At 47.7% G+C, this 18,519-nt stretch overlaps 1 protein-coding gene across 2 annotated transcripts; it reads right to left on the reverse strand.

The window, feature by feature from the left end:
* Positions 1-1,307: 1,307 nt before the first annotated feature.
* On the reverse strand, positions 1,308-18,509 carry CC2D1A (coiled-coil and C2 domain containing 1A). 2 transcript variants are annotated; one of them, XM_069947965.1, is made up of 29 exons: positions 18,370-18,508; positions 16,281-16,404; positions 15,959-16,059; positions 15,702-15,767; positions 15,354-15,485; positions 14,958-15,273; positions 14,763-14,881; positions 14,509-14,581; positions 13,393-13,461; positions 13,147-13,277; positions 5,890-5,962; positions 5,554-5,708; positions 5,077-5,164; positions 4,786-4,958; positions 4,597-4,707; positions 4,454-4,512; positions 4,259-4,375; positions 4,110-4,177; positions 3,980-4,038; positions 3,849-3,900; positions 3,663-3,762; positions 3,491-3,581; positions 3,269-3,400; positions 2,292-2,347; positions 2,148-2,208; positions 1,952-2,078; positions 1,778-1,854; positions 1,566-1,613; positions 1,308-1,482 (listed from the first exon to the last, which is right to left on the reverse strand). In XM_069947965.1, the coding sequence occupies exons 1-29, from the start codon at positions 18,433-18,435 to the stop codon at positions 1,462-1,464; spliced, it is 2,865 nt and encodes a 954-aa protein (XP_069804066.1). In that variant the 5' UTR covers positions 18,436-18,508; the 3' UTR covers positions 1,308-1,461. The 2 variants fall into 2 exon arrangements, with proteins under 2 accessions (XP_069804066.1, XP_069804075.1); XM_069947974.1 differs by lacking the exon at positions 15,354-15,485 and having other exon boundaries at positions 18,370-18,509.
* Between the last annotated feature and the right edge of the window lie 10 nt (positions 18,510-18,519).

The following is an 18,519-nucleotide window of genomic DNA, read 5'->3' on the forward strand; positions in this document are numbered from 1 at the left end:
CACAGACTCTTTGGAAAATGACAGGTGGAATCTGATTGGTTGCTAGGGGCAACTAAGTCAGTTTCACTTTACACCATGTTTGATAAATCTCCTCCATAGTGTTCACTACTAAGACATAGGGGACTGTCAGCATGATTGATGAAACTGTGAACAATAAAGTTTAGTGATTTTGTGCTGAGATAAAGGCAGAGAGAGCTACAGCCACTGACTATGTAGCATGGAGCGGTCAGTGCTCCCATCATCTATTATACACATATGGGGGGGGGGGGGGGCTCTGGCAGGGCAGCCCTGTGTTTACAAGCCCTTTACACAAGCAGACATGGCGGGGGAAGGACAGAGCAAACATGGCGCAGACATTAACACACGAGACAATGGTGACGATGATGAAATGATGGCTGCCATATTGTTTTATGTCTTTATTACTATTGGTAGCAGCAGCTAGATGATCTACAGTAAGATTGATAGAATTTACACATAAAAGCTCAAAGACAGATAGGAATGAGTGGACAAGAATTGGGTACACAAAGACGGAGTGGACAAGAACACACACTCACTGCTGGTTCATCGCTAGTGCACTAGTGTAGCCGAGCGTTTAGGAAAGTGCTGGAAAGGACTGATTGTCACGGGAGATGGTGGTGGAGTGCCAATGTAGTGTGCTGAGAGAAATAAGGCACTGGTTCCCAAATTCTATGGGAGAGTATTGGGGGGGGGGGGGGGCTGTAAAATCTGGAATGGTCTCTTGGAATGAGAGCCTTTGGGGTGAGAAGCTTGAGAGCCACCTGGCAGGACTAGGGGGCCAGGGCCTCCTGCGAGGAGTGGGAGTGAGAAGATAAGAAGGTGGGAGAGGGTGGGAGCCTCCCCAGGAGGAGTAGGGGCTAGGGCCTCCCGGGAGGAGTAGGGGACGAGATGATAAGATGATGGAAGGGGGCAAGGGCCTCCCGGGAGGAGTAGGGGACAGGAGCCTGCCGGGAGAAGTAGGGGGAGGGAGCCTCCTAGGAGGAGTCAGGGACGAGAGTCTACTAGGAGGAGCTGGGGTGAGAAGATAAGAAGGTGGGAGAGTCATCTGAATTCAGAGCCTCCTGGGATAAGTAGAGGTAGGGGGTTAAAAGCTCGAGAGTCTCTGAGGAGAGCCTTCTGTATTCAGAGCCTCCTGGGATGAGAAGGGGATGAGTAAGTGCAAGAGTCTCCAAGGACAAGAGTCTCTTCAGATGAGAAGGGAGGGAGCCTCCTGGTTCAGGGAGCATGAGACTCTCCTGGTATAAGAAGGCTGAAAATCTCCAGGGATTCAAAGTATAAGAACTCTGTGGACAAGAAGCATGACAGTCTCCTGGGATGAGAAGGGTAAGAGCCTACTGGGATGAGCAGTATGGGAGCCTCCTGATGTGAGAAGGGAGAGCGTCTCCTGGGATGAGAAGGGGCGAGAGGCTTCTGGATGAGATTCTCCGGGATCTCAAATCATCTTCATCTGGACATTTTCTGCAACTGATGAAAGGAAAGGGATCAGGTCACTACTGATGACATCACATGATCTGTATGATCTAATGATCTCCCCCTTATATACCCACCTCATTGCCTACAAGGTTCCTCTTGTATAAAGCCTCCTTTGCTGCTTCCTATAATGTGAAAAGAAATTATTGACACTTTTTACCTTGCTGGATCCCCGGACGTTGCTGGATCCATGCATGTTCTCCACATAGTAACTCTCTATAGAATCCTAGGCCCAGTGGACACAATGTGGCCTATAGGCCTCCTATGACAGAGCTTATGGCCCTCTTACCCTGTTCCCCTCCTGACCTAGGCGTCGCGCAGAATCGGAGTAAAATTGCAGGTACCGTTCTAGCTGGCGAACATATTCTGAAGAGAGGAAGAAAAGGAAGCAATGGTAACAACTGGAAGATGAAGTCTCCGAAGATTTCATAGTTCTTTCTCCATAATGCTCCAGGCCTCTCACCGGTACGGATGGCGGGTCCTCCCTGTCGTAGCTGCTGCACCTGTTGCTGGCTGCGCTGAGTGACATCATTCAGCAGAGTTATGATGTCATCAGGAGGGGGGCGGTGCTGCTGTCTGTAGGCGAGGATCTGAAGTAGGAGCAGAAGAGTTAGGAATCTGAGGAGACAGATGGGGTCTCTGGAGCTTTCTATACGCACCTTCTTCTCCAGCTTCTCCTTCTCGTAGGCCAAGACGCTCAGGCAGTGCAGGGTCTGGGGGCTGAAGTACAAGGACAGGAGGTTATTAAGGACAGCAGATGAGGATATGGGAAGTCTCGGAAATCGCGTAGCTTTTACACCCACCTACTGGATGAAGAAGATTTACTTGAGGTCGGTTGTTTGGGTTTTGAAGCTGGAGGCTGCAAAAAACATGAAGAAGATGTGAACTAAAGACCATCCCCAATAAAGACATCATCATCATCATCTTCTTCTTCTATCTATTATACTGTGGCTGCCACAGCAGGAGATGTCACCCACCTGACAGCCAATAATAATAGAGTGCTAAGACAGTAAAGGGCAACTCCAGTAAAAAAAAATATTTATAATTTATAGGGATTTGTAATTTGATTCTATTAAAAAAAAATATCCAGTACTTATCAGCTGCTGTATGTCCTGCAGGAAGTGGTGTATTCTTTCCAGTCTGACACCGTGCTCTCTACTGCCACCTCTGTCCATGTCAGGAACTGTCAGGAGAGGTTTTCTATGGGGATTTACTACAGCTCTGGACAGTTCCTGACATGGACAAAGGTGGCGGCAGAGAGCACTGTGTCAGACTGGAAATAATACACCACTTCCTGCAGGACATACAGCAGGTGATAAGTACTGGAAGACTGGAATTTTTTCTGGAATCTTAAAATATTTTTTTTTTAAAGGAGTACCCCTTTAAAGTCGACCTATCACTTTTAAAAAATGTTGACATGCCAAAAGCTTTGATCTGTTGGGTCTCAGTGTTCAGACCAACTGCTAGAACAAGTGAAGAGAACAACGAGACCAGCGGTGGGGAAACTTGGCTCTCCAGCCATTGCAAAGCTACAACTTCCATCATGCCTAGGAAGCTAAAGCTTTGAATTCCCAGGCATGATGGGAGTTGTATTTTTGCAACAGCTGGAGAGCCAAGGTCCCTACCTCTGACCTAGACCGTGGCTGATCAAAACTGCTGAGAAGTCAAAACTTTTTTTTTAAAGTGACAGTAACCATTTTAATGACAGCCCCATGTGTGTCAGGATCAGCATCTCGCTAGTACTGTGTATAGGCAGAGAGTCAGTGAAGAGACGGGTTACCGGGGGAAGGCTGATGGGCTCTATGACCAGCCACTTCTCCGTGCTGCTGCTTAGCTGCTGAGATGTGAAGGGCTCACGTATTCGGACGCACACCTCTAACTTGCCCCCTGTGGGTCTGCGGCCGTCCATCACCTAGGAGGAAGAATACAGGGATGGAGGAGATGATGAGTGTGAACACGGGATATCAGCTATGTAATACACAGCAGCCAGGAGGTACATTACCTCCACAATGTCTCTGATCTCACAACTGTTCTCTAAAGTCTCCAGCTTGAGATGCGCTGTTCCCAATACACGGTCGGATTTGAAGAGCCCCCTAGAGGTATAAAGTGGTATTAATACTGAATATGACTCCACCACCCTGCCCCCTGACTCTACAGCATTCCCTCTCACTTACCCTTTCTGGATTACTTCAAATTTAATCCCCTTGGCCTGTATCGCCCTCTTCAGGCCGCGGTGGTTGCGATTTATCTGCAAGTTGAATTTTTCTTTAAAGACTGAAGAGAAAGAGAGAATGGAGACTGTAAGCAGTGGGTGTACACACGTGTAACATGCCTGCGAGGGTCCCTGCAACCCCACACACCTGGAGAGTTGGTGCCTTTGATGATGCTGGTCTTATCTCTCTGTGCTTCCTCCTGCAATAAGGAAACATGATATAAGATAGATAGATAAATAAATAGATAGATAGATAGATGATAGTATGGCTCCTCTTACCAGACTGGGATAAGCAAACTCAAAGCGTACAAAGGTATCCATGTCACTGGGGGACGATCCTATAACAGAAAATGTATAAGTGTAAAGTGAATCAGAAACAACATGTCGCTGTAACACGGACAGCACCTACCTGTGGGTAAATTCACAGCTTTATTCACGTACAATACAAGATCCGAGCTAGTCAGTTCCGGGAATATCCTGCAGGGGGCAGACAGGAGTTAGGCGGTGGCTGGGACACCCGGATACATATACACCGGTGCACGTTGTACACTTACTCACTTGACAATGCTGACCGTCCTCTCCTCGTAGTGACAGGGCGGTACGGGGAGCCCCCGGGCGTGCGCCTGCTTCACCATCTCAATGTACTTCATACATTCCTCCGCCAACTTCTCATACCTGCAGATAAGGCAAAGGGTTAACTGGGAAGGAGGATGTCAGGGTGATGAGGATAAACCAGGATATAGGGGCACTCACTTTGCCGTCTCAGTGATGTTTCCTAGATGAGTGAACTGCTGAGAATAGGACATACACATCTGATAGAAGAGAAGAAGGATCATCAGGAACTATAAGAAACACTGCTAGACATTTTATGTATTATAAATCCAATATGGCTCCACCTCGTGCTGCTTCTTCAGCTGCTCCATCAGCTTGGCGTACTTCTCGCTGCTCTGGCCCTTACCCGTCCGCTCCAGGGTGAAGTCATTTTGGTTTACAGGAGCCGGGGGGACCTAAGGAGAGACAGCAACTGCTCAGCCCCTATACAGGTCACAGCACTGTTACACCCCCTGACCGCTCCGCTTCTTTACCTTGGTGATATCCACAGGCAGGCCTCCCCGAGCGGCCTCGATCATGGGGTCCAGGCCCTTGGACTGGCGCAGGTACATTTTGGCTCCCTCCATGTCTTTGTGCTGCTTGGAGCGGAGGGCGGCCGTCAGCAGCTGCTTTTTTCTTACCTCTAAAAACTGGAGCTGCTGCTGTGCTGTATGAGGGGGAACAACCAAAAACCCCGGCATGATGGGAGGTGTCGTTCTGTAACAGCTGGAGGGTGATAGCTTGGGGACACTGGACTCTTATGAAGTAGTAGATTAAGAACAAACCTTTTCCAGATAGTTTGGGACTCTTGGGGGGAGACGGTTTGGGGGCGGCCAGTTGCAGGTTGGACCCTGGTCCTGGATGGGCCGCAGGCTGTAAGGACAGGGAAATAGGTGATACAGATCATGTCTTTATATAAAGCAGGGTTAGGAAACCATGGCAAAACTACAACTCCCATCATGCCTGGACACGCTGTCCAGGCATAATAGGAGTTGTAGTTTTAAAAACAGTTGGAGAGTCAAGGTTCCCTCCCCCTGATATAAAGTATAGGATGAGGGGCATGTGTCATAAAGGGGCCATCTAGGATGCAGCCCGTGCTATAATTCCCCTTTATAGAGAACTTGTCATCACTTTCATGCTGCCTGAAGCCAGAGTAATCATGGTGGTCCCAGCAGCCTCTCCCCATCCCACCAGCCTTGACTTATAGTTCTCATAATGTGACAGGAATAAGTCCCTGGTGACCACCCCAATAACTCGCTCACCTTTTGGGCTCCAGCTGGTGCTTTATTTTCCTCGTCTTCGTCATCATCATCGCCATCTCCATCCTGCTGGTTGGCCAGCTTCATAGCCGTCTCCAGCACGCCAACCAGACTTTGCTCCTGGGCAACAGCTTCAGACCCGTGGATTGGCGGGAAACCTACAAGGCAGCCATAGCAATAAGCAAAGGTAAAGTATGGAGGACAAACTGGAACAAGAACTGTGGTCATATACCATGGCGGGTGCTGCTGGGACTATAATTATATCACTTGTGAACTACTAAGGAAATCCTAAAATTGTGACGTGCTGGGGACCCACATATAGCATTGCATCATACAGACCTGGGGGCACCGGCAACTCGGCCAGATTGACTGGTCTTCCAGCCTTGTGGATCCGTATGGCATCTTGGTATTGCTGCAAGGAGGCAGAAGGAGAATACAAAGTCCATTATATTACATGTAGCACAATACAAGGTTATAGAAGATGTAATATATATAGGAAGTGTAAATTTATATGTATTATATATATTTATTTATATATATATATACACACATATAATTAGTGTGTAATGTATATGTATATTATACCTCCTATACATATACATTACACACTAATATAGATGTATATGTATAGGAGGTATAAGTATATGTATAGGTATACCTCCTATACATATATATTAGTGTGTAATGTATATGTATAGGAGGTATAATATATATGAGGTGTAATGTATATGTATAGGGGATTATATATATATGTAGTTGTAATATATATGAGGTATAATGTATAAGATGTGTAATGTATATAGGAGGTGTTATATATAAATATTTACAAAATTTAAATATGCAAAAAAGGGGTCCGTGGAGCCTCAGTTACGAGTCTCAAAACACGGGAATAGCCAGATATCCCTCTCTCCAGAGAAGGAAGCCCATTGCCAAGGGGTGCCTCCTAGTGGGGAGAGCACCAAACCACCCTGATACGTAGTCCCTCAGGTCCTCACTCTGTTGCGAGCTTTAGGACCTAAATAGGGAAACACCAGGGTGGCCCCTGCGAGTCAAAGTCTAACTCTGTGGCGAGTATAACGACATAAGACAAGGGTTACCAAGGCTAGGCATCCATCCACAGACTGCAGTTTCGGGGTATTTGCCCCTCGTCAGTGTGGAGCAGGATTCTGGCTACTGGGGCAATGATAAATAGACCAACAAAACACAACAGGGGGCTACCCTGGTGTTTCCCTATTTAGGTCCTAAAGCTCACAACAGAGTGAGGACCTGAGGGACTACGTATCAGGGTGGTTTGGTGCTCTCCCCACTAGGAGGCACCCCTTGGCAATGGGCTTCCTTCTCTGGAGAGAGGGATATCTGGCTATTCCCATGTTTTGAGACTCGTAACTGAGGCTCCACGGACCCCTTTTTTGCATATATATATACACACTCACCGGCCACTTTATTAGGTACACCTGTCCAACTGCACGTTACCACTTAATTTCTAATCAGCCAATCACATGGCGGCAACTCAGTGCATTTAGGCATGTAGACATGGTCAAGACAATCTCCTGCAGTTCAAACCGAGCATCAGTATGGGGAAGAAAGGTGATTTGAGTGCCTTTGAACGTGGCATGGTTGTTGGTGCCAGAAGGGCTGGTCTGAGTATTTCAGAAACTGCTGATCTACTGGGATTTTTACGCACAACCATCTCAAGGGTTTACAGAGAATGGTCCGAAAAAGAAAAAACATCCAGTGAGCGGCAGTTCTGTGGGCGGAAATGCCTTGTTGATGCCAGAGGTCAGAGGAGAATGGGCAGACTGGTTCGAGCTGATAGAAAGGCAACAGTGACTCAAATAGCCAACCGTTACAACCAAGGTAGGCAGAAGAGCATCTCTGAACGCACAGTACGGCCAACTTTGAGGCAGATGGGCTACAGCAGCAGAAGACCACACCGGGTGCCACTCCTTTCAGCTAAGAACAGGAAACTGAGGCTACAATTTGCACAAGCTCATCGAAATTGGACAGTAGAAGATTGGAAAAACGTTCCTGGTCTGATGAGTCTCGATTTCTGCTTGAACATGACAATGAGTTCACTGTACTCCAATGGCCTCCACAGTCACCAGATCTCAATCCAATAGAGCATCTTTGGGATGTGGTGGAACGGGAGATTCGCATCATGGATGTGCAGCCGACAAATCTGCGGCAACTGTGTGATGCCATCATGTCAATATGGACCAAAATCTCTGAGGAAGCTTCCAGCACCTTGTTGAATCTATGCCACGAATAATTGAGGCAGTTCTGAAGGCAAAAGGGGGTCCAACCCGTTACCAGCATGGTGAGTGTATATATATATATAATCCCCTATACATATACATTACACCTCATATATATTATACCTCCTATACATATACATTACACACTAATATATATGTATAGGAGGTATAATATATATAAGCACACACAGCATATATATGGAGGTATAATATATAGGTGGTGTATTATATTTGTATAGGAAGTATAATATATGTATAGGAGGTGTAATGTACATTAGAGGTGATATATATATGGTGTAATTATATATATATATATATATATATATATATACACATACATACACACAGGGGTAGATTTATCAAACATGGTGTAAAGTGCAACTGGCTCAGTTGCCCCTAGCAACCAATCAGATTCCACCTTTCATTCCTCACAGACCCTTTGGAAAGTGAAAGGTGGAATCTGATTGGTTGCTAGGGGCAACTGAGCCAGTTTCACTTTAATACCATGTTTGATAAATCTCCCCCACAGTATATATAGAATCAGGGATTTCATCAAATCCCAGGAAATGATGGACTGACCACGCAGTTCCATCATTTCCCTAGGGAATTGATCAAATCACTGATCCCTTTCAGGGAAACGTTGGAATGGACTCTATAATTAATTTCCCCCTGCGACATAGAATTCGCTTACCCTATTGCCTCTCTGCTCCCCCAGCCTGTCCGCTCTGCTCTCCGTTCCACTTATTTCCCCTGCTACACGCCTGTCTGCTCCACTCCCCGTCCTCCCCAGCAGCAGTACGCCTGCCGTGAGGTGTGCCGCTCTGCTCCACCTCTGGTCCCGTCCGCCCCGCCGCCATATGCCTGCCATAGAGGCATGCCGCTCTGCTCCCTCGTCCGCCTCCATATGCCTGCTATAGAGGCATGCCGCTCTGCTCCCCCGTCCACCTCTGCCGCCATATGCCTGCCAGGGAGGTGTGCCGCTCTGCTCCCCCCAGTCTGCCTCCCCATGCCTGCCGGGAGTTCCCGTCTGCCCCCACCGCCATATGCCTGCCATGGAGGCGTGCCACTCTGCTCCCCCGTCCACCTCCGCCACCATATGCCTGCCAGGGAGGCGTGCCACTCTGCTCCCCCGTCCACCTCCGCCGCCATGTGCCTGCCAGGGAGGTGTGCCGCTCTGCTCCCCCGTCTGCCTCCCAATGCCTGCCCCCACCGCCATATGCCTGCCATGGAGGCGTGCCGCTCTTCTCCCCCGTCCACCTCCATATGCCTGCCATGGAGGAGTGCCACTCTGCTCCCCTGTCCGCCTCCGCCGCCATATGCCTGCCAGGGAGGCGTGCCACTCTGCTTCCCCGTCTGCCTCCCCATGCCTGCCGGGAGTTCCCATCTGCCCCCACCGCCATATGCCTGCCATGGAGGCGTGCCACTCTGCTCCCCTGTCCCCCTCTGCCGCCATATGCCTGCCAGGGAGGTGTGCCGCTCTGCTCCCCTGTCCGCCTCTGCCGCCAAACATAGAGGCGGGCGACTCCTCAATAGTTCATTCCGTCATTTTCCTGAAAGGGGTCAGTGATTTGATCAATTCTCTAGGGAAATGATGGAACGGCGTGTTCATTCCATCATTTCCCGAGATTTGATCAATACACTGGATTTTATCATTTCCCTGCAACATATATAAGGTACTAGAAAATGTACCCGGCGCTGCCCGGGTATAAAGTGTCAGTGTGTTAATTAGATTTGTTCTAAGGTGCCCAGGAGGCAAAGCTAAAAGGTATTGTTTCATCTAAGTTAATCAGTGGAATTAGTGTATACCTGTAGTGCATAGTTCGAGGAGTTCTGTATACCTACAATGTATAGTTTTTAGGGGTCTCGCATATCTGTAGTGCATAGTTGGGGGGGCTGTATACCTATAGTGTATAGTTGGGGGGTCCTGTATACCTGTAGTGTTTAGTTGGGGGGGGGGCTGTATACCTGTAGTGTATAGTTGAGGGAGGTCCTGTATACCTGCAGTGTACAGTTGGTGAAGGTCCTGTATACCTGTACTGTATAGTTCGGGGGTCCTGTATACCTGTTGTATATAGTTGGTGCTGTATACCTGTAATGTATAGTTGGTGGAGGTCTTCTATACCTGTAGTTTATAGTTTGAGGGTCCTGGATACCTGTAGTGTATAATTGGTGGAGGTCTTGTATACCTGTAGTATATAGTTCGGGGGTCCTGTATACCTGTAGTGCATAGTTTGAGGGTCCTGTATAACTGTAGTATAGAGTTGGTGGAAGTCCTGTATACCTGTAGTGTATAGTTTGGGGTCCTATATACCTGTAGTATATAGTTGGTGGAGTTCCTGTATACCTGTAGTATATAGCTTTGGGGTCCTGTATACCTGTAGTAAAGAGTTGGTGAAGGTGCTGTATACCTGTAGTGTATAGTTTTGAGGTCCTGTATACCTGTAGTGTATAGTTTGGGGTCCTATATACCTGAAGTATATAGTTGGTGGAGGTCCTGTATACCTGTAGTGTATTGTTTTGGGGTCCTGTATACCTGTAGTGTAAAGTTTGGGGTCCTGTATACCTGTAGTATATAGTTGGTGGAGGTCCCGTGCACTTGTAGTGTATAGTTTTGGGGTCCTGTATACCTGTAGTGTCCTGTATACCTGCAGGGTCGTATTTACCATTAGGCACCCATGGTCTAATGCGTAGGGTAGCACCTTTTTTTTTTTTTTCCCCTTTATATTTTATTTTCTTCATTAAGACATTACATACTCAGGAGAGGCCAAACACATCTGGACCCACCCTGTTCTGTGCACATACATAAATACATTCCTTAACGATTTCCCCCCCACCCCCCCCACCCCCATATACCCCCCACCCACTGCCCCAGAAAGAGGGAGAAAACACAAAAAAAAAAACCAAAAAAAAAAACCATATAATTATAAATAATTAACTAAGCACCCCCACCGTCAATCCAGGGAGCCCAAAGCTTATTATATCTTTGTGTAGCCTTCCAGGAGCACCGCTTTGCCCAAAAGCGTAGGGTAGCTCCTTACAGAGGGGCAGTACCCTCCCGTTCAGACTTGCCAGAAAATCTTTGGTCAGGTCTTGTATAGCAGTGTTATCCAGTCAGAGTATGGCGGTATTGGTCAGGTCTGGTATGGCAGTGTTATTCAGTCACAGTGTGTCGGTATTGGTCATGTCTGGTATGGCGGTGTTATCCAGTGACAGTATGGCGGTATTGGTCAGGTCTGGTATGGCAGTGTTATTTAGTCACAGTGTGTCAGTATTGGTCATGTCTGGTATGGCAGTGTTATCCAGTCACAGTATGGCGGTATTGATCAGGTCTGGTGTGGTGGTGTTCTCCAGTCAGTGTGGTGGTATTGGTCAGGTCTGGTATAGTGGTGTTATCCAGTCACAGCATGGCGGTATTGGTCAGGTCTGGTGTGGCAGTGTTACCCAGTCACAGTACAGCGGTATTGGTCAGGTCTGATATGGCAGTGTTATCCAGTCACAGTACAGCGGTATTGGTCAGGTCTGATATGGCAGTGTTATCCAGTCACAGTATATGGCAGTATTGATCAGGTCTGGTATGAAAGTGTTATCCAGCACAGTATGGCGGTATTGGTCAGGTCTGGTGTGGCGGTGTTCTCCAGTCACAGTGTGGTGGTATTGGTCAGGTCTGGTATAGTGGTGTTATCCAGTCACAGCATGGCGGTATTGATCAGGTCTGGTATGAAAGTGTTATCCAGCACAGTATGGCGGTATTGGTCAGGTCTGGTGTGGCAGTGTTACCCAGTTACAGTTTGCTATACCTGTAGTGCCCTGTATATACATGTACTGTATAGATGGAGTAGGGAGTCCTGTATATACATGTACTGAATAGATGGAGTAGGGGGGTCCTGTATATACATGTACTGTATAGATGGAGTAGGGGCTCCTGTATATATATGTACTGTATAGATGGAGTAGGGGCTCCTGTATATATATGTACTGTATAGATGGAGTATGGGGTCCTGTATATACATGTACTGTATAGATGGAGTAGGGGGTCCTGTATATACATGTACTGTATAGATGGAGTAGGGGGTCCTGTATACATGTACTGTATAGATGGAGTAGGGGGTCCTGTATATACATGTACTGTATAGATGGAGTAGGGGCTCCTGTATATACATGCACTGTATAGATGGAGTAGGGGCTCCTGTATATACATGTACTGTATATATGGAGTAGGGGGTCCTGTATATACATATACTGTATAGATGGAGTAGGGGGTCCTGTATATACATGTACTGTATAGATGGAGTAGGGGGGTCCTGTATATACATGTACTGTATAGATGGAGTAGGGGGCCCTGTATATACATGTACTGTATAGATGGAGTAGGGGGCCCTGTATATACATGTACTGTATAGATGGAGTAGGGGGTCCTGTATATACATGTACTGTATAGATGGAGTAGGGGGTCCTGTATATACATGTACTGTATAGATGGAGTAGGGGCTCCTGTATACATGTACTGTATAGATGGAGTAGGGGGTCCTGTATATATATGTACTGTATAGATGGAGTAGGGGCTCCTGTATACATGTACTGTATAGATGGAGTAGGGGGTCCTGTATATACATGTACTGTATAGATGGAGTAGGGGGCCCTGTATATACATGTACTGTATAGATGGAGTAGGGGGTACTGTATACATGTACTGTATAGATGGAGTAGGGGGTCTACCAGTTATTACTGTGAATGTTGTGAGGCAGCTTCCCTAGCAACCATTGCTCCCTGTGAAAATGAAAGCAGTAATCCTATTGGTTGCTAAGGCTCCAACTGCCGTGTCTGCTGCAGCTAATTATATCACCTGTGTTTGCAGTGAGGAGATTTTCCCATTCATCTCTATGGGGCGCCTCTCTTTCCCCTCCCCCTCCCCTCCTGTACATCTGGCGGGGACGGGACCTTCGCAATAACCTTCCCGGGCACCCAATGTATCTGTGTGCCAAATCTGGGGTCAAACGGTTCAGGCGTTTGGAAGTCTATAGAGGACAGACAGACAGACAGAAGGACAGACAGACAGACAGAAGGACAGACAGACAGACAGACAGGACAGACAGACAGACAGAAGGACAGACAGACAGACAGACAGAAGGACAGACAGACAGACAGACAGAAGGACAGACAGACAGACAGACAGAAGGACAGACAGACAGACTTTCATTTTTATGATATAGATAATATATAGGTGGTGTATTATATATGTATAGGAGGTATAATATATATATAGGTGCTGTAGAATACGTAATTTTACGTAGTTACGTAAAATATTCACTATTTTCAGGATCTCTCCCACCATATCTCTCACCTTGACAATGCGTTCATGCATCCGGGCCTTGCGATCGTCTCCCTTCGCCTTGGCCTGATCGGCGGCACTGCGGTACCTGTCCATCCTCTGCTGCAGGGCTTCCAGGGTGTCCTTAGGGGGAGGGGGTAAACCTGGGCGGGCAGTGACAGACATTTATTACCACCGCTGGCAGAGAGTGATAATAATACAATGCTGGTGAACAGGTGAGATTACAGGTCTATGTCCAGGAGGGGGCGTATAACTCACCTGAGGAAGGGGATGGGGCGGCGCTCACTGGAGACTGAGGAACGGGCGGCTTACTCGGAGCCAGCTGATCTATTCAGGGACAGATACAGGGTAATAAGTAACTTAGGTAATAGCTGTATTACCGGTCAGCTGTCAGTGAATGGGAATGTTCTGGTTTAGAGTCCCTGCCGGTGTATAAGGTCCCATACAATGGCCTGAGCTGTATTATACTGGTATATTAGATGACTGTCATTTCTACATGTCACATCAGGTCTCAGTCCTGTGACCCACTGCAAGCTTGAGTTACAGCAGGAGAAGCACAAAGGCTGAAACCCTGGGTTATCTTAAAGGGGTACTCCGGCATTTTTTTCCTCTTTTAAATCAACTGGTGTCAGAAAGTTATATACACTAGATTTGTAATTTACTTCTATTTAAAAATCTCCAGTCTCCAGCACTTAGCTGTTGTACGTCCTGCAGGAAGTGGTGTATTCTTTCCAGTAAGACACACTGCTCTCTGCTGCCACCTCTGTCTATGCCAGGAACTGTCCAGAGCAGCAGCAAATCCCCATAGAAAACTTCTCCTGCGAAATGTTATTTCTCGCGTTCTACTTCATTGTTCACTCTGCATTTTTCCTCTTCTTAAATTTATTTCTATAACTTGTTATACTCTTAAAAAGAATCTTATTGAAAAAATTCTAATAAAATATATTGAAACAGAAAAACCTCTCTCAGCTCTGGACAGTTCCTGACATGGACAGAGGTGGCAGCAGAGAGCACTGTGTGAGACTGGAAAGAATACACCACTTCCTGCAGAACATACAGTAGCTGATAAATACTGGAAGATTGGAAATGTTTAAAAAGAAGTAAATTACAAATCTTTATAACTTTCTGACATCAGTTGATCTGAAAGGAAAAAAAAAATCACCAGAGTTCCCCTTTAACTTTTGCCACGTCTAAACAACAAGTGAAAAGTTAAAGGGTTACTGTCATTATAAACATCAAAAATTACCGATCGCACCAGGTCTCACTCCTGGGACCCACTGTGATCCCAGCCAGGGAGCTGCAGCATGCATCTCTGTACACAACAAAGTGGCGCATGCAGGTCTTTTAAGGGGGCGTACACAAGCTGGAGCTCACCTGGAGGAGGAGGGAGCTTGTCCAAGTCCACTGCCTGTCCAGAGTCTAAAGCCGACAACATGGGATCTAGAGACTGGAAGAAAGAGGACAGGGGAACTAGAAAATTAAAGGGGTAATTCAAGCGTAGAAAAACATGGCCGCTTTCTTACAAGAGGTTACACCACAAGCAACATTTATCACCTATTCACAGTATAGTTTATCAATGTATAATCCCTGGGGTGGGGGTCTCTCTCCCTAACGTGCGGGGTGCCCACCTTGGCGATGCGGTAATACTTTGTGGCCAGCTCGGTGTCCCCCTGTTGCTTGCTCTGGATAGCCGCCAGCTTATATTCTCTCTGGCGATCCATCACGCGGGTCTTGTTCTCATCGGATGCTGCGAGGACAAAGCGATAGTGAGTGACCCCCATCATGTTACCCCAGGACCATAAGGAGTGTACAGCACCGGTTACCTGGGCTCGGGGTGGCTGGAGCAGATGACATGGTGGGGGCTGCAATGGTCACAGGCTGAGGAAGGGTCTGAGGTTTGGTGGGCACTGGGGGAGCAGTTTTGGTGGGCACCGGGGGAGGGGTCTTAGTGGGCACCGGGGCCTGTGCTGGTATGCCATTCACAGCAGGACTGGGACTTGTCGGGGAGTCCGGTATGGCGATAACAGCGGGAGGCTGGACTGGAGTGCCTGAGGTTGTCCTAGTTGCCACCGGAGGAGGGATGTCTTCTGCGGGCACAGAGCCGCCCCTCTTGACAGTACGCAGCATGCCCTCCAAAGTCTGCGGGTGAAGAGCAGAGAGAGGGGTGAGAATATAGAGGGAGTAGATATGGTGGAGACAGAACTAGAGGGAGTCCGTACCTTTACACCGCGCTCATATCTCCTGGCCTTGGTTCCTTCTCCTGCCTGCTTGGCATTAACCAGGGCTTCCCTGTACATAGAGAGACGCTCCTGCACTGTGCCCTCCATGCCCCCTGCTGAGGCGGGTGCAGCCTGAGGGAGACGGAGGAACTGAGCAAAGGGCACAAACACAATGGGCACCAGGGGAAAGAGGCTATACCGGGGAGAGAGGGTATACCGGGGCAGAGAGGCTATACCAATGACTGCCCAGGGAGAGAGGCTATACCGGGAAGAGAGGCTATACCAGTGACTGCCAGGGGAGAGAGGCTATACCAGGGGAGAGACCCTATACCATAGATACATAGATACCTGTACAGGTGGAGGCGTCACTTTTGGTTCTTCTTCTTCCTCACCCAGGACTTCATTCAGTTCTGCCTGTAAATGACATAAGAGCTGACAATCAGATCCGGTTGGGACGTTATGGCCGATAAGGACACATTCCTCCACTTTCCCCATTTATGTGAATGTTGTTGTGTTGGTTGGGACATCCTCCTCCTCCTCCTCCGCCCATAGCCCAGCTCCTAACAGGAGGGGGTCACATACTTTTATCAATCGTCTCTACTCACCATCAAGTCTTCATCATCCTCCACGTCATCATCGACGTCCTCATCCACATCCTGCATACAGAGGGCCGCCATACGCTCAATGTGCTCCATAGGGAGGGGGGCTACAGGGGAAGCAGTACAACACGTCACATGACCAACCCTGATCAATACTCACTATATACTATTACACTGGTGGAAACGATGGGCCAATGTCCTGATAAGCCAGCCTAACTGAACTACAACTGCCAGCATGCCCTGACATGGTCCATAGCTTAGGGTTCTCCTGTACTAGATGTTCCAGCAGGTGTGATGGATTCTGTACACGGAGCGTCCTGTTACTCACTTTTTCCTTTAGGTTTCTCCTTCCTGGCAGCTTTGTTGTCCCCGGTAATGGCCATGAGCTCGGCCTCCAAACTCCCATCATCATCTGAGTCTCCATCTTCAGGAAAACCCAGGAGGAACGGGGCCTGAGACAGCGAAGTGTGATTATAGATAGATAGATATTATATTATACTATATATATTATATATGCAGTAATGACAGCTACAGTAGGTGTATGTGTATATACGGTAATGACAGATAGGTGTATGTGTATATACGGTAATGACAGATAGGTATATGTGTATATACAGTAACAACAGACAGATGTATGTGTATATACCAGGGGTCCTCAACTGGCGGACCATGGTCCGAACACGGACTACGGAAGCCAGCTGTCCGGATCCCTGCTGCAGCTCAGCATACTTGTATATTGAGCTGCGCTCTGCACAGTAACTGTGAGCACTCGTAATGAACGCTCATAGTTACCGCGCAGCAGCACTGAAAGAGCGGGAGCTAATGGCTTCCTCCCTGACAGTCACTCTTGTGGCAGCAGCGGTCACAAGAGGCCACTCTCTGTCTCTGGTGCTGGCGCTCGAGTGACGTCAGTTATTATGAAGTTATTATAAGTTATTATAAGTATAAGTTATATGCTATATGGGAGGGGGAGCACAAAGCAAGGGTCTATATACTACTGGGGGAGCGCACAGGGGGGCCATATACTACTGGGGAGCACACAGCGGGGTTCTATATACTACTGGGGGAGCTATATACTACTGGGTGAGTGCACGGGGGGGCTATATACTACTGGGGGAAAGCACAGGGGGCTATACACTACTGGGGGAGCGCACAGGGGGGGCTATATACTACTGGGGGAGCTATATACTACTGGGGGAGCTATATACTACTGGGGGAGCGCACAGGGGGGGCTATATACTACTGGGGGAGCTATATACTACTGGGGGAGCTATATACTACTGGGTGAGTGCACGGGGGGGCTATATACTACTGGGGAAGAGCACAGGGGGCTATACACTACTGGGGGAGCGCACAGGGGGGGCTATATACCACTGGGGGACCGCACAGGGGGGGCTATATACCACTGGGGGACCGCACAGGGGGGGCTATATACCACTGGGGGACCGCACAGGGGGGGCTATATACCACTGGGGGACCGCACAGGGGGGGCTATATACCACTGGGGGACCGCACAGGGGGGGCTATATACCACTGGGGGACCGCACAGGGGGGGCTATATACCACTGGGGGAGCACACAGGGGGCTATATACTACTGGGGGAGCACACAGGGGGGCTATATACTACTGGTGGAGCACACTGGGGGGCTATATACTACTGGGGGAGCACACAGGGGGGCTATATACTACTGGGGGAGCACACAGGGGGGCTATATACTACTGGGGGAGCACACAGGGGAGCTATATACTACTGTTCAACAATGTTTGTGAAAAGTAACAAAACACGTTTCCTACTGATGTTCAGTTCGGACCTTCACCTGACAATAGACCCCAGTAAGTGGCCCTTCACTAAAAGTTGTCGAGTACCCCTGGTGTGTACAGAAATGACAGATATGTGTGTGTATATATATATATATATATATATATATATATAGTAATGACAGATAGGTGTATGTGTATATACGGTAATGACAGATGTATGTGTATATACGGTAATGACAGATGTATGTGTATATACGGTAATGACAGATGTATGTGTATATACGGTAATGACAGATGTATGTGTATATACGGTAATGACAGATGTATGTGTATATACGGTAATGACAGATGTATGTGTATATACGGTAATGACAGATGTATGTGTATATACGGTAATGACAGATGTATGTGTATATACGGTAATGACAGGTGTATGTGTATATACGGTAATGACAGGTGTATGTGTATATAGGGCAATGACAAATATATCTGTTTATACAGTAGTGACAGATTGATGTGTGTAACTGTATATATACGGTAACGACAGAAAGGTGTGTTTATATATATATATATATATATATATATATATATATATATATATATATACGGTAATGACAGGAGTAAACGCACTATGTATTCCCTACGGATGACCTCACCTCTTTGCTCGGTGCCGCCGGTGGCCTTCCTCTTCCTCCTCCCCGGGCCAATCTACCGCCGCTCATCTTCCTTACAACAGTGACAACAAGTAGGAATCACCGGGCACTACTTCCGCGTCCGGTGTCACATGACCAGGAAGGAACTACATC

Source organism: Dendropsophus ebraccatus, chromosome 1 (genome assembly GCF_027789765.1).
Source record: "Dendropsophus ebraccatus isolate aDenEbr1 chromosome 1, aDenEbr1.pat, whole genome shotgun sequence".
Taxonomy (NCBI): Eukaryota; Metazoa; Chordata; class Amphibia; order Anura; family Hylidae; genus Dendropsophus; species Dendropsophus ebraccatus.

Bases quoted from the DNA above. Each gene is read 5' to 3' on its own strand.
- CC2D1A (XM_069947965.1), bottom strand. From the start codon at position 18,435: ATGAGCGGCGGTAGATTGGCCCGGGGAGGAGGAAGAGGAAGGCCACCG. The intron at 13,462-14,508 runs GTGAGCTCCAGC...GTCCCTGAATAG, and splicing joins CAAGCTCCCTCCTCCTCCAG to ATCAGCTGGCTCCGAGTAAG. The intron at 4,376-4,453 runs GTGAGTGCCCCT...CCTTATCTGCAG, and splicing joins AACATCACTGAGACGGCAAA to GTATGAGAAGTTGGCGGAGG.